The sequence below is a fragment of the Lagopus leucura genome, unplaced genomic scaffold, assembly GCF_019238085.1.
Source record: "Lagopus leucura isolate 7727_CA_CO unplaced genomic scaffold, USGS_WTPT01 253-1_obj-0_obj, whole genome shotgun sequence".
NCBI classification, from domain to species: domain Eukaryota; kingdom Metazoa; phylum Chordata; class Aves; order Galliformes; family Phasianidae; genus Lagopus; species Lagopus leucura.
Window position 1 is genome coordinate 1 of NW_024968340.1, and position 23,520 is coordinate 23,520.

At 53.9% G+C, this 23,520-nt stretch overlaps 1 protein-coding gene across 1 annotated transcript in view; it reads right to left on the reverse strand.

Moving 5' to 3' along the window:
* Positions 1-7,462: 7,462 nt before the first annotated feature.
* The window catches only part of LOC122193605 (protein Wiz-like), a 23,541-nt gene continuing 7,483 nt past the window's right edge, over positions 7,463-23,520 (reverse strand). Inside the window, exons 2-4 of the mRNA XM_042894456.1 lie at positions 12,494-12,554; positions 8,059-10,541; positions 7,463-7,846 (exon numbers count right to left, since the gene is read on the reverse strand). Coding sequence (XP_042750390.1) covers positions 7,479-7,846; positions 8,059-10,541; positions 12,494-12,554 — 2,912 coding nt within the window. The 3' untranslated portion in view covers positions 7,463-7,478. The remainder of the gene's footprint in view (positions 7,847-8,058; positions 10,542-12,493; positions 12,555-23,520) is intronic.

A 23,520-nucleotide genomic window follows, 5' to 3' on the forward strand; every position in this document is an offset into this window, starting at 1 on the left:
GGAGGGGATGGTGGGGAAGGGAAGGGGAGGGGACGTTGGTGAGGTGGGGTGGGGTGGGAAGGGGTAGGGATGGTGGGGAGGGGAAGGGGCTGGTAGTGGGGGATGGAGGGGAGGGGAGGGAATGGTGGTGGGGAGGGGATGTTGGTAGGATGGGGAGGGGTGGGGTGACAAAGGAGGGGAGAGGGACAGGATGGTGGTGGGGTGGGGAAGGGGGTGGGAGCTCCCCATAGAAGGGAGTCCTGGTGAGTGGGGGTAGACTCATAGATGAACAGTGCCACTGGATGGGGAGAGCCGGGGGGGAGATGGACCCCAGTGGATGGGAAGAGCCATGGAGGGGAGAGGGGCAATGGGGGGGGGGGAACCTCTGTGAATGGGGAAAGGCAAGAGAGGGATGCCAATGGATGGGGGAGAGCCATGGACGAGGGCCCAATGGATGAGAAGGGGACCTCAATGGATGGGGAGAGACCCCAGTGGATGGGGAGAACCACAGGGGGGACCCCAATGGATGGGGGGAGGACCTCAGTGGATGGGGAAAGCCACAGAGTGGGGGGAACCCAATGGAAAGGATGGGAAAGCCCAATGGATGGGAATCCCATGGATGGGAGGGGAAGGGGAAGGCATGGAAGGGATGGACAGCCCCAGTGAAGACCCCATAGACGGGGAGACCTCTGGAGAGAGTGGAGCCCCAATGAAGGGGAGAGACCCAATGCACGGGAGTCCCATAGAACAGTGGGGGAGAGGGGGCACGGAAAGGATGGTAACACTCAATGGATGAGCATCCCATAATGGAGGGGCAGCCCCACAGATGAGAGACTACATAGGGAGGGGAGCCCCATGGATGGGATAGCCCTATGGAAGCGCAGACCCAAATGGAAGAGAGAACCCCACAGAAGACCCACAGAAGGGGAGGGGGCAGAGAAGCCCCTAATGATGGGGCAGTCCCCAGTGCATGGAACAGGAGAGCCCCACGAACGGGCAGACCCATAGATGGGAGCCCTGCTCAGCGACCCCCAGGTCCCCCCCACCACACCCCAGTCCCCCACCCAACCCCTTGGGCTTAGACAGGGTCTCACAGCCCCCCCCATCCAGGACAAGGCCCAGGCTCCGTGTCCCCTCACACCCCACATGTAAGGCCCCAGCTGGTTTCTACTGGAGACACTAATAAAAAGCAAAGCACTTTGCTGTGCCCACACGCCATCCCCAGAGGCACTGCCCATGCTCCACGACACCCAAGGTACAAAGAATGCACCAACACACACTCAAATCTTCATGGAATGGGCAATAAGATCTCCCTGAAAACACGGCTCCTCTCACAAGAATAACTGATCCCAAAAACCAGAGCAACAGCACCACCAAGAGCCTCAGGTTTTAGGCAACAACCACCACACCACTACAGCGGGGGGTGGGAGAAGGGAGCCATGGCCACACACTGCCTGGTGCTAAGCAATGAAACAGAATCTATTAGGTAAAAGCTGGTTATGGAGCCCAAAAGATGCTTTTGCCACTGACGGGGCCATGCAACTCAACAGCCAACAGCAAGCAACCCAACCCAACACCAAGCCCCTACCAACACCCAACGTGCACCCCTACAGCCAAACCCTACTCAACCCCGAGACTCTGCACCCAATGTCAAACACGAATCCAACGCAAAACCCCCAAACCCAGTGCAAAACCTCCAAATCCAACTCCAAACCTTGATACTCGTTGCCAACCTCTACGGCCAACGCAGAACTCTATGCAATGCCAACCCCTACAGTCAACACTGACCCCCTACAGCCAACACAAAACCCTACAGCCAACACAAAACCCTACCCTACGCTAACTTCTATGGCCAACACAGAACTCTATCTGATGTCAGCCCCCTACAGCCAACGCTGACCTGCTATGGCCAACACAAAACTCTACCACCAACTCAAACCCCCACCCAAGAAGAGGCAGTGGGAGAGGAGAGCACCCACAGCTAAAAGAAAACCAGACCTCTACTGGACACCCAATTTTCACCCAAGCACAGTGAAGTTTTTAGAGATTCAAATTCTTACTGAAGTGCAACATCCCAACCCAAATTCTCAACGTGGCGCACGCAGAATATCGGAGAGAAATCTTGTAACAGCAGCCCACATCCCAGATAACTCCACACACCTGCCCTAAAAGTTCCCCTTGGAGAACTCCTGGCCCCACTAAGGGCCACCCAAAACCCAAACCCTACATCTGAGAGCGGTGCCCAAGCGTTCCATGAGCTTGGGGCCACTGCCCCAGGATGTGACCCACGGCCACCACCTGCTGAAGAACCTTTTCCTGCTACCTGACAGCATCCCCTACAAAGCTCCGCGCCGCTCCCTCGAGCCACCAGAGAGCAGAGAGGTGCTGAGACCCAAGAAAGATGACATCACCTGGATTCCTTTGGTCAGTGAGGTGGGTAACCTTGTTATAAAGGAAATTAAGTTCGTTAAGCAGGACTTGCCCCTTATGAACCCGCGTTGCTGTGATCAATTACTGTTGGCTTTCAACTCCTGGAACAATCTCTGTGATTTTCACAGGCACTGAAGTGAGACTAACAGCCCTATAATCACCAGGGGCTTCTCTCTTGCCTTTCTTGGCTCCAGATTCCCAAGACCATTATGCAAAACAATAATAATGGACACGATGGCATCAGCCGACTCTTGGAGCACCTTGAGATGGATCCCACAGGGCTCCTCCATGCATCGTCCTACAGTGCGAGGAACTGATGAGGGGCACGGGGAGCGCAGTCGCCGTTCTACTAATTGGCTCCATGTGGGACGGGGATGAAAGAATCAGTTTTTGCTGGCCAGCCAGGCATGCAGAGCTCTGCCAAGAGGCTTGGCCAGCTCTGCGCTGCGCTTTCCATCCCACCCATGGTTTCCAGCACGGTGCTTCCCTTCGTTGGCTCTGCTACCAACCCACGCGTGCCAGCTGCCTTTCCTTTTGGCCATCCGCGTTGGGTTCAGATGGGTTTAACCACAGGGTGGAACTGCTCTCCTTGGCTTGGAAGGAAGCAGAGCTGGAAAAACGTATGGGGAAGGAAGACCTCGAGGTATTGCTTGCTGAAATGTGATGGGATGAGAAGAAGTGCAAGAAATAAGTGATGTTCCTATGTCCTAGAAAGCAAGAAATATGCAACATTCAATGCTTGGTTGGGGTTGGGGCTGTCATGCGGTATTTCAGGCTCATGGCAACTGAGAGCTCCCCCAGCATCAAGCTTCCCTCCTTCCAGCTATCCCAAAACACGTTTTCCCCAAAGCATTAAGAAAGAAATTAATTCCCTATCATTGCTGCCACAACCAAAAGGTGGAAGGGGTTCCTGCGACCTCGGGGCGCTGCCCCCAGGGAGCGTCACCCCAAAATTCCTGCATGGAAAGACCTGGATGAAGGTGCCATCTCCTGTGGCCGTAGCTCAGCTCACATGAAAGTAGGGCAGGAAGAGAAGTAAGAGGCCAACAAGAGCTTTGCAATGAGGTGGAAGTCAAGAAAAGAATGAAAGACTGCGGAAAGGAGGTCAGGAGAGCAGCACGAGGGGGGTCCTCAGGGGCAAAGGGGAGGGGGCGTCACTTCCACCCTACACAACTTCAATAGGACGTGGTTCAATGGGACACAGCCCTGAGCTTTGTGACCTGGCTCTGGAGGTGGCCTTGATGGGGTCAGGTACATCCAAAGGGTTTCTGACATCCATTCCTCAGCAGCAAATTCGGGCCGAGCCTCGTGGATGGGAGGAAAGACACAAGACCCCGTCTACAAAGCTCCAGCGTTTTGATTTTGATCCCTTTTCTTCTCCTTTGCAGGAGCGGGGGGGCAGCCACAACCGGAGAAAGCCAAGCTCAGAATGGAAATCAGAGCCGTGCTGAAAATAATTGGCATCGAATGCCCACTTCCAGCTCCAACTGGAAGGGGAAGAAGCTCCAATGTGCTGGGGAAGAGGTCACCCCTGGAGGCCCTTCTTCTGGGGAAGGGGCTGGCAGTGGGGGCCCTTCTTTGGCAGCCCAGCCCAGTGCCATCCAGGTCAGGGATGGGTCAAGTGTGTGGAAGACAAGGAAGGGCAATGCCACTCCATGAAGACAAGGGGAAGAAAAATCCAAGATGCCAGCAGGCAAAATTAAATTAAGGGGAAAATCCTGGAAAAAGAGCTGGAAGGAAGGAAAAAACCCAAATCCAACAGTGTCCCAGATGGGAGTCAGAGACGTGGGGAGAGCTGCATAGAGATGGGCTCAGAGATTTCAGTAAAAAGGCAACAAACCTTCAAGCAGAATTCTAGATGAGAATGCATACGGAATAGAGTTTAAAAAATACACAGAACAGATGCAGAAATGGAGGATAAGGACAAAGCTGGAAGCTGAACACGGTGAAGCAAAGCGAAAGGCAAAGCGAGACAAAGGGAATTGTTTGGGTTTGGTGGGAAATAACCCCAAAGACTTCTGGCCTGGTCACTGTGGTGCCCATCATTTGGAATAACTGGGTGTGTTCTGCATGGTAGAGAAATGGTTTGTAAAGAACTCATTTCTCCAAATATCCATCAAGGAGCTGCGAGGTACTTGAAACTAGAAATACTCTCCATTGGAAGGGATCCTAATGCCCAGCTCTTGGCCTCACAGTACTGGACCCCCTAATCTTGGTTCTAAGTTATGTTTTAGGGTTTCTTGGAGAGATTTTGGGGCGAGCCAAGAGTCAACCAAGAGTTAAACCATCAGAGCATCATCCAAAGGCTTCCTGAACACCAACAACCCCATCGTGCACCCAACGCATTATGTGCACACCCAGCTTTACGCTGGGTATTTTGTCCAGAAATTCTCCATATTAGCCAAAATTCATTAAAAAAAAAAAAAAAAAAAAAAAAAAAAAAATACACGTCCACTGCCTTCTCCTTGTCCCCAGCTGGGTGACCTTCAAGAGGACACGTAGGACATGGCTGCCCCTCCATGCGTGTTGGCTACGACCAACGTCTGCACTGTGTTTCAGCCATCGCATGACACATTTATCCAGCTCTGTGCTTCTGTTTTGTCCAGAAAGCCTCAATATTTGCCAAAAATCATTAAAACCCATTTCCATCCCCTCCCCTTCACCCCCCAGCTGGGTGACCTTCAATGGCTGTCCCTTCGCACACGTTGGCTGTGACCAATGACCATGTTGTCTTGCAGGTTTCTTTTTTTCCTCCAATAACACACAGAATAATCTTCTCCATAATTTTGCTGGGCACCGAAGTGAAACTGACAGCTCCATAATTACCGGGGCTTCTCTCTTCGCCCTTCTTGGGAATTGGAAGAGCCATAACCTGTGCCCACCCGCTCTGTGCTCAGAGATGCACAGAAAGCCATTGGCAGCCCAAAATGCTGGCAAACAAGCCAACAGATCTGCAGCCCCAAACCTGCTCCCTAAAGGCTGCGCCAACAGAAACAAAGCATTGCAATGAGGAACCCCCCAGCACCACCTAAATAGGGTTTCATTCCATTTAGAGAGGGAGGAGACGAGCAAGGGAAGGAAGGGGCAGCGCCATTTTGGAATGCTCGCCAGCAGGGATATAGGATCAGTTCCCTGATGCTGGACCATTCAACCAACCTTCCAGCTAAGAGCTCTGTGTTACACCAAGATCCAATAGAATCATAGAACCATAGAATATAATAATAAGAAAACACCAAGTCAGCTTTTGCAGAGCTGGTCTGGGCTTCTAGCAGTGCCTGATGCCCCTTGCGATGCAAGCAGAGACCTTCCAGAAGCTCACTCCAACTTGCTCCCGGCCCAAATCTCATTAACAGTGTTTAAAACCTTCTGCAAATGATGGGATTGGCATAAAACATGAGCAGAGAGCATCGGGGAGCAGTGGGAGAGGTTGCTGAGATCCACGCTGCTCTCAGCGCTCCGAAATACCCCAAACGATTCAAGCAAACCCATGGATTCCTCAAACAATCCCCAAGTCCCCCATTACAGATCAAGAGATTGAGCACCCCACGCCCTCATCCCCTTCAGATTAGCCTCCCCATGTCCCCAACCTCAACCCAACAACTGTGTGCTCAGCTGCTTTGCAAGAGTCCAGTCAGTTCCGCGCAGCCCGGCGACACCACGCAGCCATCTCACGCACAGCCCTGGAGCAGGGAGCAGCACTTCCCTTCCCCTCCTTGTTTTTGGTGAGGTTTGTCACCTTTCTTTCACCTTTCTGTCACCTTTCTGTCACTTTTCTGGTGAGTTGGCTTTGGGTTCCAGCCCACTGCCGCTCTGCAACCTGAGATGGAGATGGGATGGAGTGGGAGATGCTCCCAACATCACACACCAAAAAGTTGAGCACTGCTGGCCAAACCCATAGGCAAAATCCTAGCTCAACAGCTCAACACACATCTCTTTTCTCAAGACAAATCCTTTTTTTTCTTTTTCCCCTTTTTTTTTCCCTTAAATGTAATACTGGGGACATCTGATACCAGTTCACTATGTTCAGAACTGCTTCAACCTCCCCCTCACGAGCAGAAGGTGGCTGCGGTCCTTCGCTGTGACACCTCCCAGCACTCATCCCTACCAGACTCTGAGCTTTCAAGCACTATCCATAACGCCTCATGTGAATTTTGGGCACCATGCACCTAGGAATTTCTGAATGGTTGCCCCAGACAATAGGAGCATCAGCCACTGGCAGCAGGAACCCCGCTCAGCTCCCTCCTTGGCATCAGCCCCTGCCCTGGGCTTGGAGCTCTTTGTCTTCCAGCTCTTTCAAGCTAAGAATTAAGAGCTGGCATTGGCTGTGCTCATCTGCGTTCATTATGGAGAGCAGGGATTACAAGCTTTATGATATTTCAGTTAAAGACAGATGGATCCCTGCAGTGAGAAGCACAGCCTCCACAAGTAGGACTTCAACAAGGTGATGGAGCACCCAACGCCACTTTCTTGCAGCACGCGAGCAAGTTTCCAGCCTTTGGGAGAACGCTGCTGTTGCAAAGATTGTGTGCCACGTCAGCTTTTTGGGGGAAGTTTGAAAGCTTTTTGGGAAGAGCCATTGCTCTGAACCCAGTACTGTGCTCTGGGGGCTCTGCTGATGGAAGGGCCTCACTAAGACCCAAAGGTCAAACCTCAACCTCCCCCTGGGAGAACAACATCTAGAAAAAAACGAGCAGCCAAAGGGTGAACACAGCACCTTCTACGTGGGTAAAGAGCAGGGTGGCCACACTCGGCCCCAACACCCAACACCCACTTCTCTGTCCCAAATATCCCAAAGCACGCTCCTCTGCCTCAAACACCCCAATGCGCATTCTGGGTTTATGAGTTTCGCTGACGGAAATCATTTCCTTAAGCACAGCTGCTACCCAAGCAGGAGGCAACCCCTCCATCCACAGCTGGAGATATTTCATCACCACACCTTCACCCGCCCCAGACTTCACCCAGCACGACGACAACGACAAAGATGCACAAATCAACACCGGGTTCCACCAAGCAATCCGTCCCCTGCACCAAGGATCACGAGGAGTTGGCCAGCAAAAGGGTCAGTGGCTTCACTCACCGTCTCTGTAGGACTGCAAGGACTCATCTCCCCAGGATGGGGGGAATGGGGACAGAGGAGAGCGTGGAATGCTGCACTCGGAGATGGGGGTCATGCTCTTGCGGGGCACGAAGCCGTGCGGCTCTCGGCCCGGGGATGAGGGCTCCGCTCCCACCGCCGCCTGCAGCATGGGGTACTCCGCCGAGTTGGCCAACAGCTCCTTGAGGATGTTGATGGGCGAGATGGTGAGCTCCCAGTTGGTAATACCAAAGTCTCTCAGGTGGGCCCTGGCGTGGCTGGAGAGCCCGGCGCGCGTGTCGAAGCCGGCCCCGCAGAACTCGCATCGCATCAGGCTGAACGTGCTCGGGTCAAAGTTTGCAACTGAGGAAAGAAGGACAGAATCAGTGGGTAAAAGTTTGGATCGAGCCTCTGGGAGGGGGCTGTTAGACCCAAAAGAGCCATGAGACACACCATAGCCATCAAGGCTGGCCACGGCGCCATACGTACCCGTAGTCCGGGGGGGGGGAGGGGTTTCTAAACCCCACCAATTAAAGCAAGAAAATAGAAAGCACGGCAAATTGAATACATACTACCTTTTTTCTTCTTCTTTTGGAAGGAAAATTTTTGCTCAATAGCTTTCACTTCTTCCGCCGAGATGAAATGCCGGACGTTGTAGCTCACCCCAACACGATTGAGGTGGCCCCGCACGTGGTTCGCCAGCCCAATGCCGTTGTGGAACCGATCCGGGCAGTACGGGCACTTCCTCTCCTCGTTTTTCAACATGGGCGAGTCGGAGTCCAAAAAGTCATCAAACTCTAAAGGAGAGTCCAACAGGAGCACATCCAAGGGAAGAGGCTCTTCCATCATGAACTCCCGCGATGGGAATGCTGTTTTCTTCTTGTAGGGCTTTGCCCGGGGCCGTTTCTTTGCTTTGGGGTGTGGGTTGATCTCCTCCAGCAGAACGATGGGCACCATCATCCGCAGCTGCTGCTGCTGCTCTTCGGAGGCAATCAAAGGGTCCGTGGCTCTCAGCGTGTCTCTGTACGTCCTCTTGAGGTCCAAAGCAGCTTGAGGGATGGTGACGGGTTTGGTGACTCTGTGCTCCATCAAGTCCGTGTCCGCGGCCATGGAGAACTCCCCTTCCACGCCCCCCACCTCGTTGATAAACATCCATTTGTGCCTGACCTCCTCCAGTCCAGCTGAGTGACTCCTCAGACCATCGCCTTCGGCTTCAAGCTGCTGAGCTGCTGTTTTTTTTTTCAGGTGCTGCAGAGCAAACTGCGAATAAGCCTTTGTGGAGGAGAGCCCCAGGTTTTTGTGGCGGGCAGCGTACGGGGCCGCTTTCCTGGCATGGAACCCCGACGTCATGTAGTCCTTTTTGCTGCCCCCGTTGCTTTTGTTGAGTCTTGGGTGATCGACGGTGAAACTGTGCACATCGTAATGCGACGCGCTTTCTCGGTGGGGCGGAGGGAAGAGCTGGTCTGCTTTGCCAAAATAATCAGTCTCTGCAAAGCAGCCTGTCCTGGCGGGGCTGTAGGCATCCCTGCTGGTTCCCGGTTGGTTGGGATCTTCCTCGTACACCTCTGCATCCCAGGAGAGGTGGGAATGGGCGTATTTCATGTGCTCTTTGAGGATGTTCTCGTTGGGTGCCGGGAAGCTGCAGAGCACGCAGGTGCTGAGCCCTTTGCCGTGCGGAGGCGCCTGCACTTGCAGGGCCAGGTGCTCGTTGGGTTTGAAGTGTTTGTACATGCTGTGCACGGGGCTATCCTGCAGCTCTCCGCTCCCGTAGAGATTCAGGCTCTTCGCTCCTTGGTCCTTCCTCTCCTTGACGTGCATCTTGGCGTGCTGCACGAAGATCTTGGAAGAGTTGGTGCCAAAGACGCACTTGGGGCACTGCAGCCGGGCTTCCCGACCTTCATCTGGGAACTCGTTCAGCTTCTGGATCTCCTCGATGATTTTTTCCCTGGATTCCTGGTGGAGCCTTTTGTGCTGCTCCAGGGACGCGAGGTCCCCGAAGGCCCACCCGCACTCATTGCAGCAGAACTGGCACTGCCCTCTGAGAGCATCCCCATCTTGGTCCCTCCCTGGTCCGCGGTTGTGCTGGAGCATGTGATCCATCAGGTGCTCCTTCTTCTTGAAGTAGATGCTGCACTCGATGCACGTGTACACCGTGGGATCCTCCTCAGGACCCAGCTCCTCTTTGCCCTGCTCCTCCACCAGCACGCTGCACACATAGGGCCTCATCTCCACATCATAGGAGCTGCAGGGAGTGGGCTCCAGGGACATCAGTGGGATCCTCTCCACCGAATCCTCAGAATTCACCGTCCACGACTGCTTGCCGATGGCGAGGTCGGTGCTGAGCTGCAGAGCTGGCTTTGGGATAGTCCACTCAGCTGCGCTGAGCGCACCCATCTCACCCGCGTCCGAGTCGACCCCCAGCCCCCTCCTATGGGACGAGGGGGTCTCGAGAGTTTTGGACTTGCTGAGGACAGGGTTCAGAGACTTCCTGAACACCGTCGGAGTCAGCGGAGGAGGCACTTCACGCACAGCCTGTCCCCGGAAGGGTACGTTGGTTGCTACATCCGTCGGCTTGCTCACGTCTTTGTAGTGAGGACTTGGGCTTCTGTTGGGTCGTGAAATCCAGTCGACCCTCTGTGTCCCCCTCCTGCTTTTCTCTAAGTGCTCTTTGCCGACGCCTTCAAGTTGCTTTGGTTCAGGTTTAAGGTATTTCTCCTCCCCACCCCCCACCGGTGGCCCCGTGCAAGGGTTGGGTATCCCGGCTGCCGCCATGCCAGCACCCAGCTCCTCGGCGTCACTCTCCAGGTCCTCAGGATCCACCCGCACCGTATTTACAACCTGGGGATCCCCAGGGAATGTCGACACATCCTTTGAGTCCTTCAAGCTAGAGAGTCTCTCTAAAGTGCTTTCTTCTCTGCCATCGCCTGCTCGCGTCTCCAGGGCAGAGGTGTCCCAGGGCACGCTGCCGGACACCGTCATGGCACGCAGCTCCAGGGAGCTCCTGGCGTCTGCTCTGTACAAAGCCTTCTGGAACTCTAAATGCTCCTCAGTCTTGGAGCTGCAAAAGAAGTTTGGACAGTTAATGGCTGGTTAACAGCGATGTTTCTCCTGTATCGCCCCAAACATCAAGGATTTAGAACCAAAGGAAAAAAAAAAACGCGCTCAAAGACCACTCGTCCCACCCCCCCTCTGTTGGCCGTTGGCCTTTTACCCAACGGTGATGCATGGTGCTAACAAGTCAAAGAGCAGGACAGTGAGCTGCATAAAAACAGGACTGACGTGCCAACATGGACCACACCAAAGGCCTGTGGGACCAAAGGACAACTTGTCCCCATCATGAAGTGCAAGTCTCTCTCTGCAGCACAGGGGGGGGAACGCTGACCATCCTCCATCTTTCCTCCCTGTTGCAGATACCCTCAAATCACACCAGATTGAGTTGGTTCCTCCCCCAAACCCTCAGCAGGACCCCAAACTTAGCAAGACCCCATCAAGCAGCTGGAAAACAAGTCTCCGTGGGGCAACTCTACTGGTGGACTGGGTGGCACAAGGCCAACCAGGTGGTGCTGTTGACACCACCACCACAGCAAAGAGAGGTGCTGGGTTCTGGAGAGCATGCCCATGGGCAAACCGTGGGCTTCTGAAGTCCAATGTTTGGGCTTGGAAGCTTTTTCCCCCATATGAAAAAAAAAGGGGACCGCAAAGGTGCAACAAAGGTACGCGATGTTCTTCAGGATGCCCCAAGGGATTGGAGACATCTGCACAGCGAGACAGAGCATCGAGCCCTTCTGCAAGGGTGGTGGGAGGCTCGCTAGGGAAACCAAGAAATCCAAAAGCACCTGATGACCATATTCAAGATTCTGAAGAGAGTCCGAGCAATGCAGATGCGCCCAGAGAGCAATCATGACCCAAATCTCAACCAGAACAGAAGGCCCAACACCAACAGGGCCCACACAGGAGGAAGAGGACATCTCCATTGGCAGCTTAGTGGGGTCTGGAAGGTGCAAGCAGACCCCAACCCGCGGCCCAAGGCTTGGGGCAGAGATGGGAAGACAGAGGACCTAAGGGTGCCACAAACTCCCATCCACACCGTGCTGATGGAAGGGATGAGTGGCCAAGAGCACCACGTCCTGGTGCTCTGCTGAAACCACTCCCAAGGGAAGAAACCCCGAGCCTCAAAGAGCCCAAGGACTGAAGATGCTGTGCAAGGGGCTGCTCCAGGCCAGCAGAACACTATCTCACGGGTCAGGCTGCCAGGAGAACAAAGCATCTTTCTTTGTTAGGGACAGCAGGGCTTACAGTTCCATGCATTTCTCATCATTTTTAAACCTATTTCCTAACACGCAGAATTCAGGGGCAAACCAGTTCCTGCACTTGCCTTCCTGGCTCCGAATCTTTCCCTATCCTCTTTTCTTTTGCGTAAACACACAGAGAAATTGAGAGGACGGGCTCTCCATCGTCGGCAGTGTGGTAGCAGGGAAATGCGATTCCCATATGCACCACAAACGTGATTAAAAATAACTCACTAAGGAAACCGCTGGCCCAGGAAGGATCATTCAACAGCAGATACTAAAATAAACCCATTAAAACGTGCCAGGCATGGGCTGTGTCACCGAGCGAAAGCTGAGGGAGAGCGATTCCCATAAGGAGCCTCGGGCTGCCACCACTCAATCTGCTTTCTCCAGCGTGCTCAGAGGTGTTAGGGACACCCCAAGGAGCTTGGGGACGCCCATCTCAGCAGCCGCCTCTTCCCCCTGCGCCAGGGATGGCCCCAAGAGAGCAAAGCAGAACTGAGGTGCTCCAAGGGGCGAAGTGGGACGGGCAGAAGAAAGGGGTCGTGGAGGGAAGTGGTGAAATGAACCTACGTGGGAACAACCAACAGTGCGTTGGAGAAAGGGAATGGTGCTGGCGTGGTGGTCGGGACGACCCTCTTTGGGGACAGCCAAGCAGAAATTTGGGGGTTTTGTGCTGTTAGCAAGGGGAGATGCTCTGCAACATCCCCAGGGCACTTACCCGAGTTCGGTCCTGTGAGCTGGGGCTGGGACAGCACCGGAGAGGGCAGGATCAGGCTCATCTGCAACAGAGAGGAAAGCTCCAAGGTCAGTGCCCAAGTGAGGCTCCTGCAGCGCAATTTGCAATCAACGTGATTTGGGTGTCGGAAAGAAAAAGCTTTCCCAGCAGATCAACCCCTTCTGCTCCTGCTGCCCTGTCCTGCTACGGCCGGGTCCGGATTACGGGAGGATTGCTGAGCCACACTTAAGAGGGTTTAATCCCGCGCAAAAGTATTTGGTGGATAATCGTTCCTGCAACTAAGCAGGCGAGAGGGGAGATGTGCACGGCTCCAGCCGCGCTCCTGCCAACCTGGAGGGGTTGGTTTTGTCCACTCTGCAAAGCAGACGGCATCCCATGGGCTCTGGTTTCTCTGGGTGCACAGCTGAGCATCATTCTGGGCTTGGTGGTGCTGACCACACATCTCCAACCCTGCTTGGGGGCTGACAACGCACGGGTGAATCCTGCTGAGCTCTACTGGGCTCAGATGGACCAGGAGCAGCCCTGAAGAAGTGGGAAAATTTTTGTCGGTGTCCAAGAAGGATGCGTGGATCCCGCCTGGACAAGATTGCAAGCAGAGAGAGGACTGGGCACAAGAGCCGTGCGCACACTGCAGCTACGGAGCCAAGAGTTGGACTGGATGATCCCAATGGGCCCCTTCCAACTCAGGATATTCTATGGTTCTTATGATTGTAGATGACCTCCATTCCTTCCCTGACTGACGCAGCCACTTGTAGGTCATGTTTGCTTCCAGATTGCTGCTTATGTGCCAGAAGTCGAGCGCGACGGCCCAAGGAATTTGGGACCACCATTATGGAGATGAAGGAGGCAAGGCACAGGAACGTGAAAAGCCATCGCCGGTTTTCCACCCTAACATCTCAAGCAAAGCACACAAGAGGTGAGAAGCTTAAAGCGAGGATCTCTTGGAAGGAGATGATGGGTTTTGAGGTCTTTCACCTGGATGGGGCCACCATGGCGACCCTTCATCGGCACAACCAGAGGACGCAGAGAGGTGGCCTTGAACTCCAGCAGCTCAGGTTTTTTTTTGGCTTCAGAAGCATTTTGGAAAAGCCCGTTGGGATGCACGGCCAAGCTGTGAGGTCACGGGGGACGAATAGTGTTCATTCAGGAAAGCCTGAGTCACTGACCATCCCGGCCAGGCACGTGGGGGAAGGGATGGGAAAACCCTCCCGAACGGGCAGACTGTAAAACGCTTCCAAAAAGAATCAAACCAAAAGCGACCGTGAGGAGAAGGGAAGCTGACGGAGGGGACAGTCGGGTGAAGGGACGGGCAGGAGCCTTCCAGGGGCTCTTTGTTCCGCAGAGCTCCAACGTGGCTCCTATTTTTAGCAGCTGTCTCCTTTAGAGGAAAACACGCCGTGATTTATCTTCCTCCTGATGAGCACGTAACTGTGCTCCCTGCAAATCCTGGTTTCTTGGAAACAGCGAGAGATGAGGGAGTTTAATGTCTTGGACTTAGCAAGCTCACGTTTACCCTCTATGGTAATCCAGTGAGAGCTGCTCCTCGACCACGGGAGCGCAACTGCAGCTTCTCCCAGGAGAGCAACGCGGCAGCCACAAGGTCAACCACTCTCATCCGTTGGATCCACTACATAAAAAGGACACGGAACCGTCAGAGGGCATCCAGGGGAGGGCACGAAGACGGCGTTGGGTCTAGAGGGCGAGACAAGGAGCAGCCCCAGGCCACTTGGTTTGTTTAGCTGAGAGGAGACTGACACCACGCTCAGGGTTGGGGCTTTGGGAGCTCTCATGTTGAGCAGGGAGTTGGACTTGATGATCCTATGGGTCCCTCCCACCTCGTAAAATTCTACAGTTCTATGGTTTTTCCTCTACACAGAGAATGAGAGCCGCCAAGACACCGAGACGCTTTCGAACATCAAGCAAACACGTGAGCTTGCAGCAGCCAAAACACACACAAAGGGCAGAGATAAGGGAAACCAGCACTGTTCCCAGTGTGGAACGGTTACACCGGGACCAGGAGCTCTCCTACACACGCTGAACCCACTCCCAGATGCATTCAGCAAAGGTTACTCGCAAAACTCATTTCAAAGGTCACGAATTGAGTAATAATGACATCACCATTCGGGCCAAAAGCGCGCCGTTTCACCAAGGTCACTGCAGGCAGTGTTGATAAGCAGAGGTTTAACAGCATGCTCACAAGGCACGGCTTCACCTAAACCGTCACCACCACCACCCAGCAGCACAAGGACACACTGCAAAGTGCTTTTCCACATCCAAGTGTCGGATCCTTCCTACCCAGAGGGTCCCCAAGGGCTCTTCTCTACAGGATCCCTTCTACCCAAAGGGTCTCCAAGGATTCTTTTCTATGGGATCCTTCCTACCCAAAGGATCTCCAAGAAGGTCTTCCTTACGGGATCCTTCCTACCCAAAGGTTCACCAAAAGGCTCTTCCCACCCTGGGATCCTTTTTTCTTCAAATAGTGTTGCCCTTGCAGTGATGTTGGTGCATCCAACGTCCAAAAAACTAAGTCCAGCAAAGGCCCCCAGCCATGGGTGACAGGAGGACTCAATAAATGGAGACAAGCAGGGGAAAACTGGGAGTGTTCAGCTTCCAGGTGAGGGCAGGAAGGTGCTGCCTACAGCCACTAACTGGAGGGTGTGAAGATGGAGCCAAACCCCTCCTGGACATGCACAGTGAAAAGAAAAGAAAGTCACAACACAGGAAACTCTTTCCACGGCCCAGCTGTGGGACGCAGATATCTCCACCCCTGAAGACGCTCAAAACTCGACCGCATGCAGCTCGAACAACTCAAACAATTCTGAAGGTGGCCATAGCCTAAGCTCAGGGTTCAAAGCAAAGATGTCTTTTGGATGGTGGTTTCCCTCAGCTCTACACCAGCTAGAAATGATGAGATGCTTTGGAGTTCAACCAAGAAATGATATTTTCCTTGAGGTCTCATACACAGCTCCCAAAGAGGTCTCAAGCAACAGCCCAGAGGAGTCTGCAGGAGTGAGGATTTAAAGGAAATCCATAAAAACATTATTTCCTAAACTTCAAAAGCTGTCGATCTGTGTAAGGTCCATCATCTGCACGCACTGGAAGGATTCCCCTCCACCACACAACCCTCCAGGATGGCAGGGAGGATGCCTACCTGACCTCCAAAGCCCGTCTGCACCCTGTATCTCAGCAATATGGAATGGGGAGGGAGGGAGGTTCAGCCCAGCCTTCAGCCCTCCCGATCAACTGGGCTCTTCCTGAGGGTGAATACTTGGTGCACACCAAAACCAGACTCTCCCAAAAACAGAAGAAATCAAGCAAATTGGACCAGAATTTGCAATACTACTTTTTGGACCAAGCTGAAAGTTTCCAAGAGCCTCCCAAACAAGCTGACCACCTCCAAAAACCCTGCAACAAACCAACCTGTGGTGTTTTGTTGTGTGTTTCTTTTTCTTTTTTTCCTCCAGCCATCTAAACAGGGCAAAAAGAGGTATTTTAGTTCCTCTACTGCCAATTGAGCAGGGGGATATTAGGCAAGTGAGTAGGCTATAAGCAAGGGTTAGGCAAGGGGTGAGGTCTTGCATCATCTCCTGTGTAATGCAGGATGTTGCAAGGCATGAGTTAGCCTTGGAATTAAAGAGTAGCTCCTGCTCAGGATGAAGCTTTCATCTTGGGCGTTTAATTTGACAGCAAATGGTGCTGGAAGACTCTCTCATTGGCACCGGCAGCTTCTGCGTGTTGTAAATAGCCTGGAAGAAAAACCACAAATCTTTGGCTTGACGCGTGGCTTTCTGGAGTCCAAACACGCAGCAGTGACCCATGGTGCCAGAAAAACAGCAGACGGTGCGGCACAGCGGTGGGAAAACACTGCAGCCCCATGGAAAACACTGCAGCCCCATGGAAAACACTGCCCCAACAGCAGGCAGTGCTGCCGCTTTGGATGGCACAGGTTTGTGTTTTTCTTTCCAAACTAGAGCAACGAGGCTCCCGTGCAAGGAATGCGTGGCCTTGGGCTGAGAAGCAAAACAAAGCAACTCCACACACACACACAAAAAAAGGGAAAGGGTGTAACAGCTCTTCTCCCAACTCACCATTAATAGGAGCTGCAGTTCCTACACGAATGCAGAGCCTTTCCCTTTTGCAAGAGGAGAAAGCTTGCACCCCAACACCCCCCTTCCACTGAGGGCACCCGAAGGAGCAGCCTGGTGTCCTGCAAACCCAAACCAAGACCTTCTGATGACATTGCTGCTCCAGCTCTCCAAGTAGGGCAGATCCCCAGAGATCCCCAGAGGATGGCACCGCTGCTCAAAGTCTTCAACGGTGTTTCTGCCCCCAGTCCCCAACTAGGGTAGACTGTTCTCCACCAAAAGGACACAGCATTGCTCCTCAAGATCCTCAATGGTATTCCTGCTCCAAATCTCGAAGCAGGGCACAGCACTCCTCCATCCCAAGAGAATGGTATTGCTCCTTAAGCTCCTTGATGGCCTTTCTACCCCAAATCTCCAAGTTGGGTGGACTACTCTCCATCGCAAGAGCACAGCGCCAATCCTCAATATCCCTCATGGTATTCCTGCTCCAAATCCTGCCTCAGAGCAAATTCTGCTCCATCCCAAGAGCGTGGCATCGCTTCTCTCCATCAGGAATCATCCCACTGTGTCCCGCGTGCGCGTCCGAACGCTCCCCAGGGTAGGGCAAGACAATCGTGCTCAACGTCCCTTTGCTGTGGCTTTGCCAGAGGCAAGCAGGAGATTCTGCTCACACTCCTGAATACAGATGAGCTGGCGAGAAGACTTGGGCAGAGCCGTGAATTTCACATTTCCTCCTGAAGACGGATGTGTTTGGGGTCAGCTTTCCTCCTCCAGCACTGGTGAAAGATCCCGGCCGTCCGCAGACGGAAACGGGATGCGTTTCTTTCTCTTTCTGCACGATGGCAGCTCAGGGCTGTATTTAAGGACACTCCTAAGCCCCCAGGCAGGTGACCTTGAGGACAGGAGCTCTTCAAAGCCCGGCGTGCTGGCAGCACATCGCGTCTCATCTGACTCGAGCTTGGCCGGCTGCTGACGGAGCTGGGGACGGGGCTGCGAGTCACATTTACGTGTTCCGTTTGTGCTGCAGATGCAGAGCTGGAAATCAAGCTGGAAAACCCAAGGGTTGAGCAACCAGCATCCAAAGCATTGATATTTCTGCTCCACAAGCAGAAAAAAAATCACTGCAAAGAGCCCAAACCACAGCATTCCAAATGCGGCTCAGAACTAACAAACCAAAGGATCCCATGTTTCTGGTTGCTGCCATCCATCAGACAGTGCCTAATCCACTCTTTCAGGCTACGGCGAGCTGCAGTAGGAGCAGAACCATCCGTACTTGGTCCCTTTGGCTCCTTGAGCTGCTTCACGGATCTGGAGATGACCCAAAGCGAGATGAAGGGTCGTACAGACAAGATAAATGCAGCGTGAAATTATAGAATTTCTATGAATTTATGTGACCTAACAGACCAGCTCCAACTGGTCAACAGCCACCCACCCTGCTGAAACCACGTGTGAAACATCCATTCTTGGAGACTGTCCCAGCTGAAGCAAACGAGCAACCTGCTCTTGGCTTTGGCACCCAACTCAACTCTCCCCAAAAAAAGCAATGAGGCTCAAAGCTGCCCAGCTCAATTCTCCACACCCAAAAAGGCATCGAGGCTCAAAAGCTGCCCAACTCGACTACTGATGAGAGCTCCAAGTCTCTCGCCCTTCTCAAAGACTCAGCGAGCCCTTGGCCCGAGCCTGCTTTGAGGAGCAAAAGTGTCAAATCTTATTTCTACCCCTTAAAATTTCTATCCCCTCTATTCCCTCCCTCCACACTCAGGGCTTGGGAAGACACATGAGTCGCAGGAGCACCATCCAAAAGAGAAATGAAGAGCAGCAGGTCTGCCTGGCTGATGGGTCACTGTGCCGCCCCACTGAGCTTCGGGAAACCCCATGGCTATGAGGGAACATCACAACAAGCACAACATCCCGGTCCCACTGAGGTGAGATCTTGTGGCAAGAGGAACTGGCACCGTGAGGAATCCCAGAGACGAGGACCTCCAGGCACCACTGAAATGCTTTAAAGTCGAGAAGAGATGCAAATACTCACAACTAACGGCCACAGAACAAGGATGAACCCTGACACAGAACGAAACCATGGAGAACGGATGGCGTCCAGAGCAAAGCCACCCTGAATTACAACATCATGGAGACAAGACCACAGCCATCCCGCATTCCCCATCCACCAGCAATGCTTAGCAATGGCCACATCCACGGCCACGAGGAAACCTTGAAAACCACTCCAACAGAAGGGGCTTCAGGGTGAGCACCAGCCTCCCCCCAGCTCTCACTTCCCCTAAAACCAAGCCTGCACGTTTCCACCCCGTGCGCACTGAGCCACGCAATGGGGAACCACGCTCCCATCCAAGCGTCCTGTGCGCCACCTGGACCCCACACACACAGATGTGCTTTTCCCCTTACCTGGACGCCCCGACAGCTCACACCGGCTCCCACCACGTGCGCGTCTCTCGCACGGGTCGTTCTGTCCCCGTGTCACAACGGGCTCCCCCCTGAGCGGTTACAAAGGCAATGCCTGCTCAGGAAGTGGTCTGCGGAGGGCTGCAGGAGGTGGGGAACGGCACAGTGAGAGGGGAGGGCGCTGATGTGCTGACTCAGCAGCCGAGCTCACCCCGGCTCCAGAACGCTCCGTCTCAGCCGTGGGGCTGCTCCCACTCACCCCGCTCCCATGGCACCGCGTGGGTCCCAGTCCCTCCAGCTCTCAGTCCCCAAAGGGGTCGTTGCTGCATCTCTCCACCAGACGCTCCCTTTTGGCTTCATAGGATTTTCTGCCATCACTGTCTCACACCCAGGCTTAACTCAAATAAATCGAAACGTGGGCCCAAGGTCTGCATTGAGCTCGGCTGTGCCTGGGCACGCAACATCCAGCGGCTCCGGAGAGCGTTGCAGCTGGTCTGGACAGATCAGAACACGTTGCATCAGGACAGAAATCCTACTCAAACCCTTCTGGAAAGGATCTGGAGCAAGCTCAGAACTCTGGCATCCATCTACGCTCGTGAAAACATCTTCTCTTCCAGCTCAGATCCACCAACCTTCCAAAAGGGGGACCTGCAGGACGGCGCAAACTCATCGCCCTCTGAGAGCGCGGGAGGAACAGTCGTCACCCATAGACACCAAAGCTAATTCTCACAACAGCAAGCTGGAAGCAAACAAACAGAAAACAACTGAGCTAAGCTAAAATAAAGCAGTGCTGCCGAAGGACGGAGCTGTAGGAAGCGCTGGCACAGTGCTGTCGGAGCTGCCTGGGATGTTTTTGGGATCCGCTGCGATCTCGCAGAGCTCGAGAGAACATCTGGACTGGGGAGAAGCAGCGATGCTGCTGAGTGAGGCTGAGCTCCATGGGGATGTGGGGGGGTGAGATGGGGATGTGGGCACCCAGCCCATCGTGGCACTGGGATGTCTCCCCTGGGGGGGATGAGCAGCACTCAACCCCAAGTGGAGCCGGGGCCAAATCCAGCAAGAGGAAGAAGGTAAAGCAGGGAATGCAGCAGCTTATTCCACCGGGAAAAAGCCCCTGCAGGCAGGAAGGGCAGCGTTTGCGGGTCCTACAGACACACCACAACCTCAACCTCATCCCAGGTCCCTCCAACCCTTGTAGGGCCACCAAGGGCAGAGAGAAGGCAGAACCAGTGGGGGTTCTCTTCCAAGAAGGGGGTCAATCTGACAAGGAACAGAGCCAGAGAAAAGAGGAGGAGGTGCTGCCAGCCAGGAGGAAGAGCTGAATGCCATCCCAGCACCGGGGTGATAATCCTGCATCACCCTGGGGTTCTGCATCACTGCTGCAGTGAGAGAGGACGGGGAGTCCCAAAAGAGCCAAGAAATTAGGATGAGCTGAAGGGAAAAGGCTCCTGGAAGCTCACAAGCTGCACGGTAGAAGACCTCAGTGACTGCATGGAAGTCACGAGTCACTCATAGAGTTGGGGGGGGGGGAGGGGGAGGAGAGGGGTGAAAACAAACCAAGAAAAAAAAAAAAAAAAAAAACAAGAAAAAAACCCCAACTCAACCACAGTTTGCAACCTGCAGTGCACAGCCGGCTCTGCAAAGCGCCACCGAGCAGCAGCAGAGCAAAGCCAAGCCCTTGACAGCAACCCGAGCGCGCTCCGCAGGCTCCTGCTCCCTGCTGGAATCCAACCCGGGCGGAAAAAGCTCCCGTTTCTCCCCAAAACGCACCGCTTGGCACGGCCAGGAGCCCTCGGGGGGAGCTGGGAACGCCCTGGAGGGGTTTTTCTGCTTGCAAACGCGTTAATCGAAACTGAAACAGGTGTGAGCGCGGGGAGCAGCGGTTGGTGCCGCGAGCCGCCGAGCAGCGTGGCGTGTTTGGCTTGGCACAGCCGTGCGGAACCCGACACTGCGCTGCTCTCCCCTCCCAGCATGCAGAGGCAGAGGACACGCGTTCACTTTGGGGTTTCCTTTGGGTTTTCTCCTGTTCAAAGTGGGGAAAATCCACCGGATGGAGTCCAAGGGCTCGTTGGAGTTGTCAGCTGTATTCTAATTACCAGAGGTGTGATTATCGTTCGGGGCTGTTCCTGTGGTCAAAACCCTCTGTTTTCCTGCTGCCTTCCAAAACACAACTGTGTTCCTTCCCCGCTTTGCAGCTGGTGCCCCCCAAAACCTCCCAAGCAAATCCCAAGCCCTGCGCCCTGCAAATATTCCCATCTTGTCTCCATTTCCCCCTCCTCCAGGGCCAATCTCTTCTTTCTCACCCCGGTCCCATTTTCCACCCCGCTGTGTTTCGGGTTCACCACCCCATGGGACACTCAGTTGGAGGAGGATCCCGAGCAGCTTTTGGGTCCCGTTTGGTTCATCTTTCACCTTGTTGGAGTCTTGCCACAACAGCGACCCAACGGGTGACGGTGACCCAATGGCGACCCAACTCTGCTCTCCTGACCGCAGCGCTGTTTAAAATGAGAAAATCCATGATTTGAAGCCCAAAATGGCTGCTGACAAAGGCTGCAGGCTGCGTCCAGATGTCCAAAGCTTACAAGAGTTTGAGTTCGGTGGTTTCGGGGCTCTCAGCAGCCCGGTCCCAGGGCTGGATATGAAAGCAGGAGGAAGATGCTCCTTCCTCTGCTGCACTCTGATCGTGACAGCACCAATCCCATTCAACCTAGCAATGCAACCCCAAGTCCCAAAACTCCCCCAAACCCCATTCTTTTACCCTATGGACGCCCCGGGCTCTTCTCCCCGAGGTGTTTCCACGCCTGCATTTCTCCCATCGCAGAGCTTTGTTTGAAAAACAAAAGCCAAGTGCGAATGAGCGCTGCCTGCAGGCACATGGTCTCCTTTCAGCCCTTTCACCTTTTCAGAGGCCATTCCCAGCTGCTGAAAACCTTTCCCCCACCCTCTCCTTATCAGGGCCCTGAGCAAATCCATTCTCTCAACCCCTCGCTGCTCCATCCAGCTTTAAGCAAGATTTATGGGGCGGACGGCCGAAACTTTCCTCATCAGCAGAGGACGAGTCCAGCGCCGAATGAAAGGATTGTTTCTCTCCAGGCTGCTTGAAAGACATCCAGAATCTTTTGCAAGCTCCTCTCGTTTGGATCCATCCCTATTCCAGCTTCCAGCAGACCTCGGCATGCGCGCAGCTCCCATCAAAGTGGGAGCTCCCCGTTTCACCAGCCATGAACACAATTCCCAATTCCCATCGCCGCCTCCTTTCTCCAAACCCTGAACCCCACACCCTGGTCCACTTTTTCTCTCTATCTGCCGGCACGCGGTGGCTTCACCACTGCTAAATCAACTGAATCATCAATCAACTAAAAAGCGACAACAGCGAGTCCTGAGCTCAGCTCTTGTCTATTCGCTGTATTGGCAGCGTGAGGAGACCTAAAGGGATTTTTGGATGCTATAATGCCATAGAAAGCCCTCAGTTGGGATCAGCAGGGATCAGCCTCTCACCAGCGGGATCAGCCGCTCGCCATCAGGATCAGCCTCTCACTGTTTGCTACTGTCAGCCTTTAACAAGCTGTCCTCTCCGATTGCAGCCAGGAGCTGGGGATGCTCGTTAATCCCACTGTCACACAGCTATGCCAACGAGCTGGACTGGGCCTTGGCTGGGGGACGAGCTCTCAAGGATGCTAAGTGTTGGGCTGTACCGGTGAGCACCGCTGGGTTACAGAACCATAGAATCATTAAGGTTGGAAAAGAACTTGAAGGTCATCAAGTCAACCCACTGCCACCACGTCCCTCCATGCCCCACGGCCACAGTTCTCCAGCAATGGTGACACTGCCACTGCCCTGGGCAGCCTGTGACAATGCCCAAACACTCTTTTGGAGAAGAGATTTTTCCTAATGTTCAGTCAGAACCTTCTCTCCAGATGGAACAATCCCAGTTCCTTCAGTCGTTACCCATCAGACTGGTTTTTCAGAACCCTCACAGCTTCACTGCCCTTCTCTGGACGCACTCCAAGGCCACAGTGCCTTTCTTGAAGTGAGGAGCCCACACTTAACACAGTATTTGAGGTGCATTATCACAGCAAGCACCCGCTGGGTTGCCATCATGGACAGAGCCCATGGGGTTGCCATCGCAACCATCACCCACTGGGCCATCATCATCACCACTGGGTCACCATCACGGCCATCGACTACTGGGTCACCATCATCTATTGAGTTGCCATCATGGCCATCACCCACTGAGTCACCATTGGCCGTGGGGTTGCCATTGCAAGCATCACCCACTGGGTCACCACCATGGCCATCAACTACTGGGTCACCATCACCTGCTGGGTTGCCATCATGGCCATCACCCACTGGGTCACCACTGCCCATGGGGTTGCCATCACAACCATCACCCATTGAGTCACCATCACGACCATCGACTACTGGGTCACCATCACCTACTGGGTTGCCATCGTGGCCATCACTCACTGAGTCATCATCACCCACTGGGTCACCACCATGGCCATTGACTACTGGGTCACCATT